Consider the following 19211-nt stretch of genomic DNA (forward strand, 5'->3'; position numbering starts at 1 on the left):
TTGAATCTATCAATATTAAACCACGATTAAATTCCTTGAAAAAAAATTAATAACAATGTTTGATTTTCTTGTATATACCAAAATAGCGATAGAATTTTAGCAATTCAAATGAATTAATAAAAAATAGAATTTTTGCTATTAAGAGGACACCTAATTTGAATGGAGAGAACCAAAACTACAATGTCTTTAAATATGATCATGTATTCGTAAAATGTAACAAAATATAAAAATCTTCTTAGAAAGTTTTGGCCTAGAGTCCACATGTGAGAAATGTTTATACCATAGTAGCTTATAAGTTCGTGGCAGTATTTTTAGCATTTATAACATCAATTTCTCAAAGAAAATCTTAAATACAATACATCAATAAGGAATTGTATGTGTTTCAACTACTCACCACCAATAGTGTCGATATTATGATTAGTGTGTTTTGATGTACACTTAAGTTAGCCGATAGGCTACTTCTCTGGGGGCTGGGTAGTGTCCTGTTTGGCCCTGCAAATGGTTCAATTCAAGATTTGAATGCCTGGAGTTCGAAACGGAGCTGCTTGGAACAGATTTGTGTGGCCTGCCGTCTCGCCATTGTTCCTGCCACCAGAAGCCACCGAAATGCTTGGATTGTTACTGTTGTCGCCGTGGTGTTAGGATTTTTACTGCTTCCAACCATGCGATACATGCTTTGGGCACGGAGGCAGCAAGATTAATGTGGGCTGGGCAACCACCGTTTCAGTCGGTGCCATTACGGAGAATTTTCAACAACTTTCATTTTCGAGAACTGAAATAGGCAGCTTGATGTTGAGAGCAGGCATCTTTCATTTTATTTTTTGATGTTATGCCTATTGTGAAGATTTTAAAGTGGCTTACATTCTTTGTATCTAGATAAAAAAGTGGGGGAAAGTGCATTTTCTAAATCTGGAATAGGCAGCTTGATGTTCAAGCGGGCATCTTTCATTCATCTCTTGGAAATTTGCTATGCCTGTTGTGAAGATTTTGACCTGTTCTGCGTTCTTTGCATATAGATGAGAAAATGGGGAAAATGCATTTTCTAAAACTGGAATAGGCAGTTTGTTGTACAGAGAAGCCATCTTTCTATTTTTTGAGTTTAATACAGACTCGCAGACTAAGCGTGAATGTGAGATTTCTTTGGTTTTGTAAGGCATGGATGTCATTCCTTCTCATTTTGTAATGCATTTTGATTCTATCGGGCTTGAAACTTTGATGCATGAAATTTCCAGTCCATATTGATCTTTTTAAAGGAAATATCTTTCGGGTTGTCAATCTATTTATGCCCTGAATCATCTGCTATTTGCCTGAAGCTTCATCTGTATAAATCGTAGCGAACTTTCTTATACCTCTCATGATTATTTGATTGTTTGGCTTATGGACATGCATACATTTAGGTTTCTATTATTAAGGTCTTCTTGTTTATTTAGATATTAGAGAATGCATTTTTATGTTTTTTTCCCTCTGCATAAACTTTGTTTCTTTTAATATTTTAGGAAATTTATGATCTTTAATTGGTCTAAGAATCTCTTCAGTTTTTCTGCTCTAGTAGTTTTAATAGCCTCTTAATAGTTTCTATGATGGTTTAAAAACCCAAGTAAAGTGATTCTAAATAAGTCCTTATATTGTTAAAGATGAAGCAACTTTCCCGAAGCTCTTCCTATTCTTGGTGGAGGGATAGCCGCAACAGTCCAAACCAATCTGCATGGCTTCGTAATGCTCTAGAAGGTGCTTATAATTTTTTAGGAATTATAAATCTGAGTAATAACAGCAGGGGTCATTCTGACATGATTGTGCTAGGATAAAAATTTTGTTTTCTGTGTCAATTTCTCAATTTGAACCAGTGCTTCAAGCTATTTTTTTGTTGACAATTTGCCAGAGCTAGACGAGAAGACTTGGAACATGTTGAGTCTTATAGAAGCAGATGCTGATTCTTTCGCTCAACGAGCTGAAAATTAGTACCATAAGAGACCGCAGCTCATTAGCATGATTGAAGAGTACTATAGGGCATACCATTCATTGGCAGAGCAGCTAGACCATCTCAAGGGGGAAATTAGACAAAATGTCCCTAAACCCTTTCAAGTTAAATATGGATTATCCTGTGAAACTCCTAGGGAGAGTCCATTTAGAAAACAACCTTCAGATGATAAGAATCAGCCGTTTAAGGAACTCATCAAAAGGCAAGAAACACATGAATCTGATTCAGAAGTATCAGAAGTACACGATCCAGAACCAGAGGATTGCAACCGAAGGAGTAGAAAACATTCCGACCAGGAATCTATAAGACTGATACCTTCTGATCTGGAATCTGAAAGCACATTATCTTATTCAGATTCTGAAGTGGCCAGCCATGTTGTAGAGCCCACAGAATTTTACAATGTTGGAAGCAAATTGAGAGAAATGCAAGTCAAATTGCACGATGAGAATGTGCTTCTTGTCAAACAGTTAACAGCAAAAATCATTCAGTTTAAACATCTGAAGATAGAAAACAATAAATTGAAGAAGGAAAAGGCTTTCTGGAAACAAGAGATGTCTTTGGTTGTGCAGGATAGGAATCTTTTGCAAAAGGAGCTGAAAATCATTAAATTGGAGAACACAAAATTCAGGAAGGAAAATGAGGTTGATGTGTGGGAAAGGAATGATTTGCACAAGGAGCTAGAATTCATCAGATATGAAAACAACAAGCTGCAAAATGAAAATGAGATTAGTGGACAACAGCTGAAAGTTCTTACAAAAAAGGTCAGCAACCTGCAAAAGGAGAACAAAAGCTACAAGAGGATGTCACTTGTTCTTGGCTGTGTCAATGGACAAGCTGCAAGGTTGGCTACAAGCAATGTGAGGTTGCGAAATGAAATGTATGGAGGCAATAAACGTCAAGGTGTTGTGCAGATTTAGAAGGACAAGTAAAGGAAAGCTGAAATCATATTGCAAGCTAAAGAAAATCTGGTATTGGAACAGAGTTTCAAAGTAAAAAAATTGCAAGGCGAGGTGTGTGATAGGGAACTAGAGCTAGATACCATCAAAGCAGAAAACACCAACTGAAAAGTAAAAATGAGAAAAAGAATGTTGAAACTGCTGGAGATTCTAAAGAAGAATGCGTATCAGAACAGAACTTGACAATAGAGCAATTGCAAAGGGAAATATATGGTCTTGTGGCAGAGAACACTAAACTGAGGGATGAAATAGAGGTTAATGTTCAACAACTGCAAGTTTTCAAACAGAACTTCTTAAAGTTGCAAGAGGAGAATGTAAAGCTCTACGGAATTCCATTTTCACGACAGTCGGAATTAAACTTCTGATGCAGCAGTGCGGATGATAGAGAGGCAGCCGGGAAGAGGTCGATGTGGGCACCGAGCTGTTTTTGTGGCCGAGTTGGGCTGCTTCGTGGAAAGGAGAGAGATGTTGTCCACTGTTCGCCTTCAACAGCGCCTCGTGTTGACATAAGTGATGTCGTTGATATCTGCAGCTCTATTGTTCAATTTCCGACTCCACCGCTCAAACTCAAGCTCCATCGTTTGCCAGTTTGCGCTCAGAACTCCACCGTTTGTTTTCTAATTGCTTGGATTAGTCGCTTTGCTGGAAAGAGCGGGAAGATCTATCCTCCACCCCCGGTAGGGACTAAGAAAATATGTGCAGGATGGAATGACCGGGCCACTGCCCGCCTCCCTGATGGGCGAGAAAGCCCGAATAGGGTAGAACTAACCTGGGGTCCTTCCTCCCTTTCCTCTCCACCCACGGTTGAGTGAGCTCTATGGGGTCCGGATGGATTTCCGGCATTATAGAACTGGGTAACTATCCTACAACTGATCGGTCCGAGCATCAATCTAGCCTTCCTTTGCACCCGCATCAATCCCCTATGAATAGTAAGGGAGTTGGCCCCCCCTGGAGAGGAAAACTGGAACCGAATATGTAGCAGAGGAAATGGTGAGGGCAGAGGCAGAGAAGATCTAACACTATGCATATTGAGATTAGCATGAAATTCCTGTCCAGAAGCTGGAAGTGCCGAGGAATCCATGTTTCTTACAGTGGTAGTTATTAATTAATTAATTATTAAGCCGGTAGGCTTTTCACTGTGGGGGAAATTGTCGTATGCCGATAAAATGTCATATGCCTGTAAAATTGTCTTATGCCGTTAAGGACAATGACGAAAATAGTAGTATATTGAGTCATTGGATTGTTGTAGATGGTGCTTATGGTTCTTCTCTGTTTTTAGTTATATTAGTGACTTTGGACCTTTGTTTTTCGTTATTGTTGTGAAAGTATATTGAGTGTTTTGTGCCGATGCGTTTTTTTCCTGTTCTTAGCCAGGTTAGTGACTTGATAGTTGGGTGTTGATGGGCATTTCTATTTTAGATTGAGTTATTGCGATTTCTGATAATGGTGTTTTGTACAGAGCAGAGATTTGTCTGAGATGTTAATGGGGGGAATCTATGAGAAGAGGGGGTGTGAGATGTTGAGGAGCTTAATACCAGTGGCCAACGTAACACAGATGTTTTTGAAGGCTTTAGTGGCATCCACCTCCACTTCTCTTACAGATATATTGAAGGCTGAGGAGTATGAAGATGGTGTTCTTACCAGTGTTGTTCAAAAGATGCCTCTTGCTAAAGTATGAAGAAAGTCCTAATTTTTGGCATTTTTTCCCTCAACTTGGTTGTGTTTTTCTTGTTGTTCAAAAGATTCTTGTTGTGGGTGTGGCAGGAGTCTGTTGAGAGCAGTCCACTACAGAAGGCCAAGGTGATGAAGAGGATTGATTTGGGAGAATTTGGTATCCCATTGAAGCAAGTGAATTCAAGAGTGCCTTCCAATATGTTTTTCTGCCCTAGTGGCCTGGACATTGAGCATTCTATTTCTTTCTCTACCACTCAGCGTCAAGACATCATTGCAGTAGTGCTTGAGTGAGTTTTCTTAATCCCACTGCTGAGTAATTGGGATATATTCACAATTCTGGGTTGTATATATATATGTGTGGAAAGTAGGAGTTTTTAATTTATTTTTGATAATTTGTGTCAATTTGTATGTTGAATGAGCTTTTTGAAGTTAGCTATTTTGTTACGCAGTGCCTTTCAAAATGCTGAAGGAGAGTGGAAAGTGTTTATAGACACTAATACAGAGCTGTATGGTGAGAATGGAGCATATGCAAACATTGGCTTGGGCACAGCGGACTTCATTTGCCTTCCCCTGCATGCCAATGCACAATAAAAGAAAGAAAGTTCAACTAGTTAGACAAAGGATATACGAAAGAACAGAATAACTCTCTTATTTTTTGGCCAACAGAGGAAACTCTGTTTCTTACAGCAGAGAAAAACGTACGATGGCTATTCTAGACTTAATTGCTTGTTACTGCAGTTAGATGGCACATAATCTGCTCTTTATTAAATGCAAAGTAACAAAACTTATACAGAACACGACCATGTCATTTACATATGTTTAAGTCGCACACTTCCATGTGCAATTCCAGTAATAATCTTACGATGCTTCATATACACCTGATTCTCTGCATTTAATCGATGTAATCTTGGCCCCCCAGGTACAAGTGCTAGTTTAACTAATGAATAAAATGCCAAGATGACTACTTACCACTGCTAATAGTTGGATACCATGTGCCATGTTGTGCTCTTCCTCCTTTCTGGGGTAGTTGTTGATGCACCGTCAGATGACCATCTGCACTGAGTGGGGCTTGCAAGTAGAAATGAGTGTTCTTCCTTTGCCATTTACCCTCCAACCCAACCTCCACTCTACTCACTACATCTTCTAGACCTACGGTCCATTTGGACTCAAGGCACACCCTTGCTACACAGATCACCTCTTCTTTCCCTCCAGCGATCATAAAAGCTAATGCAAGGAAAAGAGATGAAATGTCTAGATTTGACCAAGGGCACCAATCATGGACGTAGTATTCATCCCCAAAAATTAGAAAAATGGGCTCCCAAAAAGTGTCATTGCCCAGTCTGAAAACATTACAAAAACGTTTCATACTTATTTCCTCTGTAAGTGATAGAATCTGGCCAATAGTGTGCATTGAAAAGTTGGCTTCCATCAGTTACCTCACTGCATACCAATCTTCACCAAAATCACAGGGAATGATTGTCTTGGCAATCTCATTGACTCAAGGCCCAACAAAAACTTGCAGTCGAATTCTCTAGAAAAATGAGCTTCAATTTTTTTTAAGTAAAAGGGGCCATCCTTACCATTAAAGCCTTCTTTCAATCTACATCTCCCCATCGTCTGCACAATCACACCGATGCTCTTTACACATGCCATATAATAAGTGAGGCTACCACCTTTCTTGTTTTAGCCAGCATGGGGCCATTACAAGTCCTTTAATCTAAGTCCTCTCGGTGGATTGTATTGAAGTCCTCAAAACGTTCTGACTGGTCTCATAATGGTCTTGTTATTCCAACCTTGTAGAGCTTATCAACCAATGAATTAGCTTCTCTCAAACATGGGAAATTCTAAACTCATCCACTTCATCCAAAAGTGTATGAATTTGTCTAATTTATATGTTTGGGTACCACATGTTTGTTTTCCCTTTGAGAGTCATGTTGACCAAACTCTACGAATCCCCTTCTAGATGAAGATTTTAGGCCTTAAGTTTGATACCATCAGGACTACCTCAACTTCCACCAAACATTTTTCCTAATTGTTGGTTCTACTTGCCACTTGCTTTTTTTCGATCGCAATAATATTTCCTTTTTTATTTCTTACAAGTTTGATTCTTGATAGACCTAGTTTCCCTTTTGACGCATCATCAAAATTAATCTTGATCCATCCTAGATGTGGAGAACCAAATTGACTCTTATAATTTCCTTAGAAGAGTGAAGAGAATGATCCCTCTTTGGTCCATTAACGAGGCATGTTGTGTTGGAGTACTACATTAATTTAGTTATTAGACTTAGATTAAACAAAATAATGTACTTATATGTTAAGTAATAAAAGGTTATATTTGGGTTATTTACATAAATAATGACTTTAAAAACTTAATTAGGTTGTAATCAATGTATGAAATAAAAGGTATTAGTTGAAAGCCATATTCCTCTTTCCAAAATCAGAATAAAGAGCACAAGTGTTGCAAAATTAAGTAATCCAATGATGCTAGTAAAATGAACCATTCAAAAATAATTCTAAACATACAACAAAACAAATACAAACATTTAATTCAAGAAACCTAAGTACAATGAATGTGTTGTAATTATGGCAGTGGATTGACAAACAATGAAGGGGATACATTGGTTGCTCCGTAGGTACATCTTGCCTCCCCTTAATGATCTGGAAATCACTCACACTTTGTTTAGAATGGTGGTTATAAATTTTCTATCCAATCTTCCTTGCCTTTGTTAGGTTCTCTTGATTGAATTTCCACTCTTAAAGTCAAATTTTAGCTTTTACCTTATATCTATTCGAATTTCATGAAAAATGAAGCACAGTTTATTAACTATTGTAACCTTATAAATTTTCTCCTTAAAGTGTGGAAACTTGATTTACACAAGGAAGAGTGGAAATTTGCTTATAACAAGGAAGGTTAACTCTTATTTTTTAAAATTCATCCTAAATAGAGTGTAAACTCTCAAGCCACAAGGAAGATTTTAACTTTGTTTTCTTAACATTTTTATTTTGGGTCTTATTTTTCAAGACTTGTCCAAGAGTGTAAATTCAGCACACACAATGGTGGAAATTTACCACACACAAAAAATGAAATTCACCATATAGAAGGGTGGAAAATCAAACCCTACAAGGATGATTTCCACTTTCTCAGCTTGTTGAAAGGGTAAGAGTTTTAAGGAAGTTTTAATCCTTAAAGAAGATTTACATTCCTTGTGATTCCATTTTGCTTTCATACTTCACCAACTATCAATATCCAAGAATTGAAATTCTAGGGGTATAAGGAAGATGTATAACTTATCGAGGATGGGAGTTCTTAGTGGGCAAGAAAATTCCACTCTTCTTCCACTTTATTATTTAAAAAAAAATCCTCAAGGGCGGAAATTTTCAAGTGACAAGAAATATTTTTCTCAAGGAGCATAAAAATTCTTAGTTGACAAGGATAATCATTTCTAGGTATCATTTTGGCTTGCATATTATTTAGAATATAGGATTTAAAGGATAGCCAGCCAGGATATAAGAGAGACCATTCAAGCCATTTGGAGGCCAAAATACACAAGCCTTGGGAGAGAAAAATATTGTCCGCCCATTTTCGGATATTGTCCCTTATTCAATTCTAGTTTTTTTATGGCAGTCAAAATCTTTTCTTGCCTAAGGAAAATTGTTGGTTTCCAGATATCATGCAACAAAGAGACGAATCAGGACAACCACAAGGTATATGAACTCGTTGTTACACTATGACTGTACAATTTGATAATCCAAGTTGATTCCTTTCATTTTTTCTCCACAAAAGAGGCTTTAGATTTTTAGTATTTCATAATAAATGATAACGTATTATTGTTTAACAAATTATAGTACATGCAACCCATTAAACTCGACTTCTCAAAAAAAAATAGAAACCACGAGATTCGAAGTCGTGAACCCTTCTGCATAAAACTAAATCGCAGAATAAAATCATTTCCGTAGCCAAAACATAATCTTTCAGAACCTTCGACAATTGGTCTATATGGGAGAAAATCTAAGATCCTTAGCCACGAGATTATAGTAAAATTGAAGTTTTTTTGAAGCTGTAAGAAAGAGTTGGATTTTAACAAAACATAGAGATTGGAGTTGTTTTGAAGCAAGGAAATGGAGAGAAGCAGCCTAGGTAGTAATTCCTTGCTGGAGAAAAGAAGAGATACAAGAGTTCTTTGAGAGCTGGAGTCCCTGCTTCTAGGGAAGCAAATTGGACGTAATATTTGTTAAAATTATGATTTTGAAAAGAAGTTATAAATTTTAGCAAATTTAATTTAGATTTTTAGTTAATATTTTAAAATTTTAGTTTTATAGAATAATATGGTGACTAGCAATTGTCTAAAAATATACAACATAATGTAGTACATTGTAAAATTGTGAGATTTGAATGAATAAAGTTTTAACTAAGAAATTTAAGATTTTTAGAATTCTATTACATAAGTTAAATTTGGAGATTAATTGTTTTTTAGCTTTTTAATTAATATATACTAAAGTTTATATATAGAGCAATACAATTCTTAGTAGCAATAATATATTTTATAAAAAATCAAATTTAGTAATTATTGATTTATATAAAACTAATTTTTATTATAATATAAAATATCTTAACATTTTTAAATACTATATTCAAAACTAAAAATTGTGATATTAATATTGATAAGACATTATTTTTATTGTCAAAGATAAAAACATGACTTTTTAATAAATCTAATGAAGTTGTGACAAATATCCAAAAGATAAAGTTGTAATTATTTTGTAAATCTAATGAACTTTGACAAATATGCAAAAGATAAAGTTGTAATTAATAATGAACTTGTCACAAATAAGGAAAAGATAGAGTGCAATTAATGAATTCATTAATGCATGTTAGAAAATATTGTATTTTTTGAAGTGGAAAAATAAAATAAAACCCACCAAAAATGTAACAGACCAATTAGAAAAAGGTAATAAATCAATATAAACTAATTTTAAAATAGAAAGTTTGTCAAACTTTAGAAATAATTTTAGAAATAGAGAATTAAAGGGGGGTAAAAAAAAACATTAGTACCCTGCCTATAGATAGGCAGAGACTAATAATAATAATAATAGTATGAGGAGGATGGCAATTTTACAGGGGCAAAGTGGTTTATTTCATGATATTGGACATTAATTCTCTGGAGATGTATCAATAATAGAAGAAACTAGCAGGTAATTCTTTCTCTCAATTTTAGCGTTGAATCTACTAATAATGGAGTAGTTTAATGATTTTGTTTGTTCTGATCATACAATTTTATTTCTAATTTTAAAATTAAAACTTAAATAAATTATACTTATATATTATTGTTTAAATTTAAAGTTCTTCGAGAGTTGTAAATATAATTATAAAATATAAAAAATAAATCAATTTACTATTTGTAATTTTAAGTTTTAACAAATATTAAATCAGGAAAGTACTCTAACTAAATTTATAGCTGTATGATAGATTTTAGAATCATTCAAGGTTATGCATAATTTTACAAAAGTCTATTTTATATTAGATTTTATTATTGTTTATTTTTAGGAAATATATGATTTAACTTAGATTAAGTTTGGATGTGTTTCTATTAAATAATTAGTAATATAAGCTTTAATAGGATTTTTTCATAATAATTTTAATTACACTCAAATATTGTCAAAACATCCAAATAAAATAATATTAAAATATATTATTCATTCTTACGAATAATTTTTATATTATACAATGATCATTTTGTTTATCTTATTTAAACAACATTAATAATTTTAATTGTGATTGTGATATTCTACAAAACTAATATCTTTCTATCCTTAAACCTTTTATACTTTTAGAAGTTAAGAATGATTCCCAAAATAATTGATATATTAAAAAAAACATTTTGAAAAAATATATTACATAAATGTCTACCGAAAAAAGTAATTTTTTCTTATTTGAATTTGTATATTTATTGGACATAGGAGTAGAGTCCTTGTCCGATGATTTCTAACAACAATGGTGGTGAAGTGGAATGAAGGATGTGCAATTTCAACTCAATATCCATTATTATGCAATTGATGTTGTCTATGAGTTATTGCAATTCAACATCCATAACAACTATTCTTAGGACGGCAGAATTGACTCGCAAAATCACTGATTAGGATGATGAAATTGATGCTATATTGGATGGTTTTTAAGGGCCATCTTTTATGCCAAGCGTTTTACATTTCTAAGATTTATTTTTGTCCCAGGATTTTTATATTTTGTTGATAGTATTTAACAAGACACAAGGAAGAAAATGTGGAAGAAGAAATCCAATATCCTATTCAAAGGTATAAATGTCAAATATAGGAAAACAAGTGTTGTTTCCCCGAAGAAACGCATAAAAGAAAATGTACATGGGGCCTGTATAAGTTTTCTAATCTTGCGTAACATCCCTGAACTTGTGCATGCACTAACTTTACAGCTTTTATTTGTCTATTGGAATATTAATTGTAGATGGTCATTTCTCCCTGGAGCCAAACACCCACCTACCATCCCTGGCGACCTGACAGCAGTCATAAACATTTATTTTGGTAGGTGAGATTTTGAAATCGAAAATGAGGGGGAAAATATTTTGCCAAAGACAAAAAAGGAATGTTTTGTCATTCATTCGGAGATTTAGAGATCCAGAGAGACAGAGAGAGAGTTCAGCAGAGCAGAGAAGTTGCAGAGAAAAGGTGAAAGGAAGGGATTAGCAGATCTTGTCGTTGCAGAGACAGAAGGAGTTTATTTCGTGACTGCAGTAGCACATGCCTCTTTGTGTCATCCTGTAAGTTCATAGTTTGTTGTTTTGATTCAACCTGTTGAAGCAGTGATTGCTCCAGGCATTGTAATATGCAACCATTAGAGTTGTAAGTTTGAAGTTTTTTTAGTTTGAAGTTTTAGGGTTATTTTAGGATTTTCTGGTTGAAGTTGAATGCTCCCAGATTTTTGTAATGATTTAATCCAAGTTGAATAGAAAGCAAGTAGGCATACTTGAATCCATTTGTCTCCTTCTATTCATTGCATTTGAAAAGTTTTATTTGGAAGGTTCAAGTTTTGGATTTCTGGTTTTTTTTTTTTTTTTTTTTTTTTTTTTTTTTTTTTTTTTTTTAAATGCGCCTGGTAAACTTTTTAACGTGACCGGTAGCGCTGGCGCGACACGCCCACCGGTACCACCAACGCTTTGACCTGGAGCTATGAACCAGTGAGGCCACAAACGGGGGACCTCATCCCCATGAGATTTGAACCTGGATGGCAAGGATAACAACGCAACAACTTAACCATCACAACATGCCACTATTGGCTTGGATTTCTGGTTTTAATGATGAAAGTTGTTCACATTATAAATCATCACTCGGTAAAGTCTTGTTAAAAGATCTTATCTCTGCTGTCTCTACCGAGTTCACTCTTTATCTTCATCTATCGAGCTCCACCTTCCTGTGGCTACCGAGTTCACTCGGCATCCACACTACCGAGCTCACTCAATATCCAGTGTCTACCGAGTTGATTCTTCATCTACCGAATTGCTCTTCATTTTTTGAGTTCACTCAACACTCTCCTGCCACTCGATTTCTTAGTGTTTACCAAGAAAAATTGTCACTTGACAATTGTCAGTGCCGAGAAAATATTTAGGTTTAGGGTTGTGAGTTTTAATTGAAATTTTAATATTTATCACATGGTATTAGAGCTTTGAGGCCCCACATCCATAGTGAGTTAGGGCATTTATTTTCTTGGAATATTTATCATGGCAGGAGATGCAGGAAAGATATGGCAGCAACCACCACCCTTCAATGGACAAAATTATGATACATGGGCAAAGAAAATGAAAACCATTATGGTTGCAAATGATTTGTGAGAATTTGTAGTTAATGGGTTCAGTGATGTCATAGACCCAGCTCAGTATGCTGCCCTCACAAATGCATAAAAGACTCATTTGAAAAGATGCAAAGGCATTAAGTCTTATTGACGCAGCAATGACAGAGATAGTTTTTCCCAAAATTGCAGCAGCAAATTATGCAAAGGAAGCTTGGGATATCCTTGAGAAAAAATTCAAGGGGAATGATAAAGTCTGTACTATAAAGCTACAAAATATAAGAAGGGAGTTTGAGAACCTTTAGATGAAGGAAAATGAATCAGATGCAGACTTCAATTCAAGGACCTCTAATGTAATTAACCAACTAAAGTCAAATGGAGAAGACTACCAAGAGTAGAGGATAGTGGAGAAGATATTGAGGAGTTTACCTCATAAATATGACAATTTGGTCATGACCATAGAAGAGGCAAAAGATCTCACTGTTTTGACAATGGATGAATTGATGGGTACTCTTCAAACCCATGAGCATAGGATCAATAGATCTACTTCTTCTTCTTCCCAAGAGCAAGCATTCAAGGCTCAGTCAAATCCAAGAGGAAGGGGGAGAGGAAGAAATGGCTCAAGCAGAAACTCCAGAGGCAGAGGCCGAGGTAATGGAGGACAAAGAAATGTTGTAGAAGAAAGCTCAGGAAGAGCAAATGGAGCAAGTAGCTCACAAAATACTTCAAGAGGATGTAAGAAAAACTACAATTCAAATAAGAGTAATGTAGAATGCTACTACTGTCATAAATATGGGCATTATGCAAGTGAATGTTGAAAAAAGCAAAATGATCAATCAGGACAAGCAAATGTGGCTGATGTGAACATGGGAAGTGGAAAGAATGCCATTGCCTTCATCATGTATAATGTTGGTGAAAAAGGAAGCCCTGAGGTTTGGTACCTCGATAGTGGATGTAGCAACCACATGAGTGGTAATGAAACTTTGTTTTCATTCATTAACAAGAGTTTCAAATTTGAGATTAAAATGGGTAACAATGGAACCCTATTAGTTGTGGGCAAAGGATCTATTATGGTCCGCACCAAGAAAGGTGAGAAGAAGGAAATACAAAATGTCTATTGCACCCTTGGTATGAAGCACAATTTGATGAGCATTGATCAACTCATTCAAAATGGATACAAAGTGTTGATGGAGAATGACATGTGTGTCATTCAAGAAAAGGATGGGAGCAAGAACTTACTTGTAGCAGTTCAAATGACAAAGAACAGAATGTTTCCCTTGAGGATTGAGACATGTTTCTCATCTCAAGTTGGTGTTGCACCTCCCACACAATCAGCTCTAAGGAGTGTGATTGAAGACCCCTCACGGCTATGGCACCTCAAGTATGGTCATCTTGGCTATGCTGGTTTAAATTTATTGTCAAATAAAAGAAAGGTAGAAGGTTTGCCACGTATAAGAAATTCTTGTGACAAGTGTGAGGCTTGTATTTTGGGTAAGCAACACAGGCTTCCCTTCAATTCTAGAAATTTTAGGAGGGCTAGATATCCATTAGAGTTAGTGCATACTGACCTAGTTGGTCCTATGCAAGTTACTTCCATTGGGGGGAGTACTTATTTCATGACATTTATTAATGATTTTAGTCATAGGACATGGGTGTGTTTCTTAAAGAATAAATCTGAAGCATTTGATAGATTTGTAGAATTTAAAGCCCAAACTGAAAGAGAATGTGGACATTATATCAAGGTCCTAAGATCAGATAGAGGAGGGGAGTATACCTCCAATTCTTTTGTAAATTTTTGCAAGAAACATGGCATAAAGAAAGAGCTCGCAGCCAGCTATACACCACACTAGAATGGAGTGGCTGAAAGAAAGAATAGGACCATTGTTGAAATGACAAGGAGCATGATGAAAGAGAAAGGTCTCCCAACTGAATTTTGGGGAGAGGCTGTGGCAACAATAGTTTACCTAATTAATAGGTGTCCTACGAAGGTAGTCTGTGATAGAATTCCAATGGAAGCATGCTCACGAGGAAGATTGATAGTTGAACACCTAAGGGTGTTTGGATGTGTTGCATATGCACATGTGCTTAAAGAGCAAAGGTAGAAATTGGATGACAAAGGAGTTAAGTGCATCTTCACAAGGTACAACTCAAAATCAAAGGCATACAGATTGTATGACCCATTAAACAACAAGATGATGCTTTTAAGAGATGTGGAATTTCTTGAAAATCAATCTTGGTATGGTTCAATTGATGAGTCACCAAGCACATCAAGTAAAGTGCCAATTATAAGTGAAGAGGATGCTAATGAACATCAAGAAAGAGCAGATAGAAGAAAACGCAAGCAACTTCAGTTCTTGCTCAACTCCTCTAGGCATGACCGAGTGTCAGTGCCAAGTACCAGTGAAAACTGAGCTAGTCGGCAATGCAGTAGCAGTGAAGATTCTGATCCCACACTCTCCTCCCTATTACCAAGAAAGACCAAGAGTCTTAGGGAGATATACCAAGATGAAAGGTATGAAGATTATGATGAGAGAGTTAATTTTGCATTATTTTCTCATAGTGATCCAATATATTTTGAAGAAGCTATTAAGGAAAAGAAATGGTGTAAGGCCATGGATGAGGAAATAGATGCCATAGAAAGGAATGAGACATGGCAGCTAACTAAATTGCCTCCAAAGAAGCAAGTGATTGGAGTGAAATGGGTCTATAAGACCAAATGCAATGCTGAAGGAAAGATTGATAGGCATAAGGTAAGGTTGGTAGTCAAGGGCTACAAACAGTAGTATGGACGAGACTATGATGAGACATATGCCCCTGTTGCAAGAATGGAAACTATGCATGTTGTCATAGCAATTGCAACTCAGAACAAGGGGAAGGCATTTCAAATGGATGTGAAGTCTGCCTTCCTAAATGGTGTATTAAAAGAAGAAATATATGTGAAGCAACCACCTGGTTATGAAGTTGCAGGTGAAGAGAACAAAGTATATAGATTGAAGAGAGCTCTTTATGGGCTCAAGCAAGCTCCAAGGGCATGGTACAATAGGATTGACTCATATTTGATGAGAAATGGCTCTAGTAAAAGCAATGGTGAGCCTACTCTCTACATCAAGGCAACAAATGGAAGTGTGTTGATTGTTGTTTCGTATGTAGATGATTTAATTTTTACTGGTAATGACAAAGCTCTAATTGGTGAGTTCAAAGAGGCCATAAAAAAGTAAATTTGAAATGACAGACCTAGGTCTCTTAAAATACTTTCTAGGCATAGAAGTAAAACAAATGCATGATGGCATCTTCATCTCTCAAGAAAAATATGCAAGGCAGATCTTGGAGAGATTCAAAATGCAAAATAGTAAGCCAACCCCCACACCAACAGCAGTAGGTTTGAAGTTGAGCAAGGAAGATAGGAGCAAAAGAGTGGATCCAACACTATACAAGAGTATGGTTGGAAGTTTAATGTATTTGACTGCAACTCAGCCAGACCTAATGCACGCAGTAAGTCTGATTTCCAGATTTATGGAAACACTAAAGGATTCCCATTGGCAAGTGGGAAAGAGGATCCTAAGGTATGTGAAAGGTACCAAGGGATTTGGAAGTTTGTATACTGCAAATAAAGATTTGAAGTTGATTGGTTACACTAATAGTGATTGGGCTGGAAGTATAGATGATATAAAGAGCACTTTCGGATACATGTTTCATATGGGATCGGGTGCAATTTCATGGGCATCCAAGAAGCAACCTATTGTTGCTCAATCTATAGCAAAGGCTGAATATATAGCAGCAAATGCAGCAGCATGTAAAACAATTTGGATAAGGAGGATCTTGGCAGATTTGAATGAAAAGAAAGAGGATGGAACCACAATTCATTGTGACAACATCTCATCAATTGCATTGTCCAAGAATCTAGTCTTCCATGGTAGAAGAAAGCATATAGAGATCAGATATCATTTCATCAGAGAGTTGGTGGAGAATGGGGATATTAAAATAAAATTTTGTAAGTCTGAGCAGCAGCTAGTAGACATTTTTACCAAGCCATTAGGCATTGGGACTTTTGTACACCTAAGAGAGTGTCTTGGTGTAGTTGATTTGGATCAGTAGTGATCCTTGTTTGTTTGGCTCGAGATAAAGGGGGACTGTTGGAATATTAATTGCAGAAGGTTGTTTCTCCCTGGAGCCAAACGCCCACCTACCATCCCTGGCGACCTGCCAACAGTCATAAACATTTATTTTGGTAAGTGAGATTTTGAAATCGAAAATGAGGGGGAAAATATTTTACCAAAGATAAAAAGGAATGTTTTTTCATTCATTTGGAGATTCAAAGATCTAGAGAGATAGAGAGAGTTCAGTAGAGCAGAGAAGTTGCAAAGAAAAGGTGAAAGGAAGTGATTAGCAGATCTTGTCGTTGCAGAGATAGAAGGAGTTTATTTCATGACTACAGTAGCACATGCCTCTTTGTGTCATCTTGTAAGTTCATAGTTTGTTGTTTTGATTCGATATGTTGAAGCAGTGATTGCTCCAGGCATTGTAGTATGCAGCTATTAGAGCTGTAAGTTTGAAGTTTAAAGTTTGAAATTTTTTTAGTTTGAAGTTTTAGGGTTATTTTAGGGTTTTCTGGTTGAAGCTGAATGCTCTCAGATTTTTGTAATGATTTAATCCATGCTGAATAGAAAGCAAGTAGGCATACTTGAATCCATTTGTCTCCTTCTATTCATTGCATTTGAAAAGTTTTATTTGGAAGCTTCAAGTTTTGGATTTCTAGTTTTAATGGTGAAAGTTGTCCACATTATAAATCATCACTCGGTGAAGTCTTGTTAAAAGATTTTATCTCTGCTGTCTCTATCGAGTTCACTTGGTACCTTCATCTACCGAGCTCCACCTTCCTGTGGCTACCAAGTTCACTTGACATCCACACTACCGAGCTCACTCGGTATCCAGTGTCTACCAAGTTCTTCATTTATCAAGTTGATTCTTCATCTATTGAGTTGCTCTTCATTTGCCGAGTTCACTCGGCACTCTCCTACCACTCAGTTTTTTAGTGTTTATCGAGCAAAACTATCACTCCGCAATTGTGAGTGTCGAGAAAATATTTAGGTTTAGGGTTGTGAGTTTTAATTGAAATTTTAATATTTCTCATATTGTTGAAAACTTGCTAATTGCATATTAGATTCCAAAAGATAAACGTTGACAATTGAATATGTATTAAGTGTTGGAAGTTGATGCTCTTCGGAGAGGGGATGAATCCCCACAGTAAGCTTCCTTATGAGTTTTAATCCTTTATGACAAAATTGAAATACCAAATATAACTTTCAAAATCTTTTATTTAAAAATGATTGACCATAAACTGAAGCATAACTCTCATTTCAAAATAAATAATCATGAATGGAAACTTAATCAACAAAGGGAAATATTACAATTCAAATAAGATACATAAGATTTGTGCTAAGTGGAAAGCCCTCAAACATCCTTACCATTTCGTCATAGACAGAAAAAACCACTCCATAACCCATAGCTTTCTTGAGTAACAAATCCCTTTTACAACAACAACTTCAACTGCCTGGGCTTCTACTTTTTATAAATTGCTTACACACAATTTCTTGTTGTTAATACATACATTTATGCATCTAACCAATCTTAAAAATTTGCTTTCAAAGTTTCAGTTATGCATTTCAAACATACATGAAAAAATATGCCTCTCACACCATTTCTACAGACACATTTCCTTATATAGGAAAGTATGATATACAATAAAATCCATTACAAGAACTGTTCGTATTTAAATAGTTGAGAAACTATTTGAGATAATAGATTTAACATCTCTGTCAATTGTAACTGTTTGTACATTGGACAGTTGAAAAAAAAACATGTATAATGTTTATAAACCCCTATTGAAGATTTGATAAAAAGAATGGACTCATAATGCTCACTAGTACTGAGAACTCTTCAACGTATTAACACACCTTTTAAACTGATTTTTTTTTAAAAATTCCTTTATAACTATTGTTCCCATTCAAAAAGAAATTTGTCTCAATCACTGATATTGAATGATAGGAATTGCCACAGTATATATGTTCCAAAACAACTAAATCTCCTTTAAACTTTTTTTACCTCATGCAGCAATAAGTGAGTCAATCTTCTTGTCATTCTTATATTTTCACAGTAAACCCATAAATATTTGAGGAAATGATGCATACCTTCTCATAGTGTGAAAAATCATTTCCATAGTAGATATAGAAGCAACATTTATTCAGGAGAAAATATTTTTCCTTTTTCTTTAGATTCCATCCTTGTAGAAATATTGCAAAACCTCCGATTCTCCGTAGATGTAACACACAAACCACAACAGCTGAATATAACTTGCAAAGAGAAACTTGAATATCAAAAATGACTTCAATGTTGTTACCTTGCTGGGAGATTCATCAGATTTTCTTGAACAAAAATATGTATTCTTCCATAGCAGTCAAACCCTCTTAGGGTTGAAGAAAATGATTAAAAAAGAAGTTTCCATCTTTCTTGACAAAATATGGATTCTCTTAAGCAAACTATAATTATTTTGAAGTCCACCATTCTGAGTCAACAATGGCATATCATGAACAAATGAAATAACTCAAGGTCAAGCACTGTTTTAATCATGGTTTAATAGAAGACGCGTGCAAAGAGCATCAAGGACAAACAAAATTCCAACATTATGTGGTTCGCTTCTAATGAAATCTATTATTACATATATCTTTCTACCTAGTACCCACTGGCCCTGCCCTGTCATTTGCAATTTTGTTTTTTCGTAGTTTGAAAAAGT

General features: G+C 35.5%; 2 protein-coding genes across 4 annotated transcripts; both read left to right on the forward strand.

The window, feature by feature from the left end:
- The first annotated feature begins 733 nt into the window (after positions 1–733).
- Positions 734–5435, forward strand: LOC149547306 (uncharacterized). Of its 3 annotated transcripts, none has more exons than XM_089791589.1 (4): positions 734–1129; positions 4394–4606; positions 4699–4895; positions 5058–5435. In XM_089791589.1, exons 2-4 carry the CDS (start codon positions 4412–4414, stop codon positions 5197–5199), a joined length of 534 nt encoding a protein of 177 aa, XP_089647715.1. In that variant the 5' UTR covers positions 734–1129; positions 4394–4411; the 3' UTR covers positions 5200–5435. The 3 variants fall into 3 exon arrangements, with proteins under 3 accessions (XP_089647715.1, XP_089647714.1, XP_089647713.1); XM_089791588.1 differs by having other exon boundaries at positions 805–1153; XM_089791587.1 differs by lacking the exon at positions 734–1129 and adding an exon at positions 3911–4028.
- Positions 1128–3205, forward strand: LOC149547307 (uncharacterized). Its single transcript, XM_089791586.1, has 2 exons — positions 1128–1728; positions 1880–3205. Exon 2 carries the CDS (start codon positions 1987–1989, stop codon positions 2893–2895), a length of 909 nt encoding a protein of 302 aa, XP_089647712.1. The 5' UTR covers positions 1128–1728; positions 1880–1986; the 3' UTR covers positions 2896–3205.
- Positions 5436–19211: the final 13776 nt, after the last annotated feature.

Source organism: Cupressus sempervirens, chromosome 7 (assembly GCF_028749045.1).
Source record: "Cupressus sempervirens isolate cs-2001-9-10 chromosome 7, ASM2874904v1, whole genome shotgun sequence".
Lineage (NCBI taxonomy): Eukaryota > Viridiplantae > Streptophyta > Pinopsida > Cupressales > Cupressaceae > Cupressus > Cupressus sempervirens.

Bases quoted from the DNA above. Each gene is read 5' to 3' on its own strand.
- LOC149547307 (XM_089791586.1), top strand. From the start codon at position 1,987: ATGATTGAAGAGTACTATAGGGCATACCATTCATTGGCAGAGCAGCTA.
- LOC149547306 (XM_089791587.1), top strand. The intron at 4,607-4,698 runs GTATGAAGAAAG...TGGGTGTGGCAG, and splicing joins AAAAGATGCCTCTTGCTAAA to GAGTCTGTTGAGAGCAGTCC. The intron at 4,896-5,057 runs GTGAGTTTTCTT...TTTGTTACGCAG, and splicing joins ATCATTGCAGTAGTGCTTGA to TGCCTTTCAAAATGCTGAAG.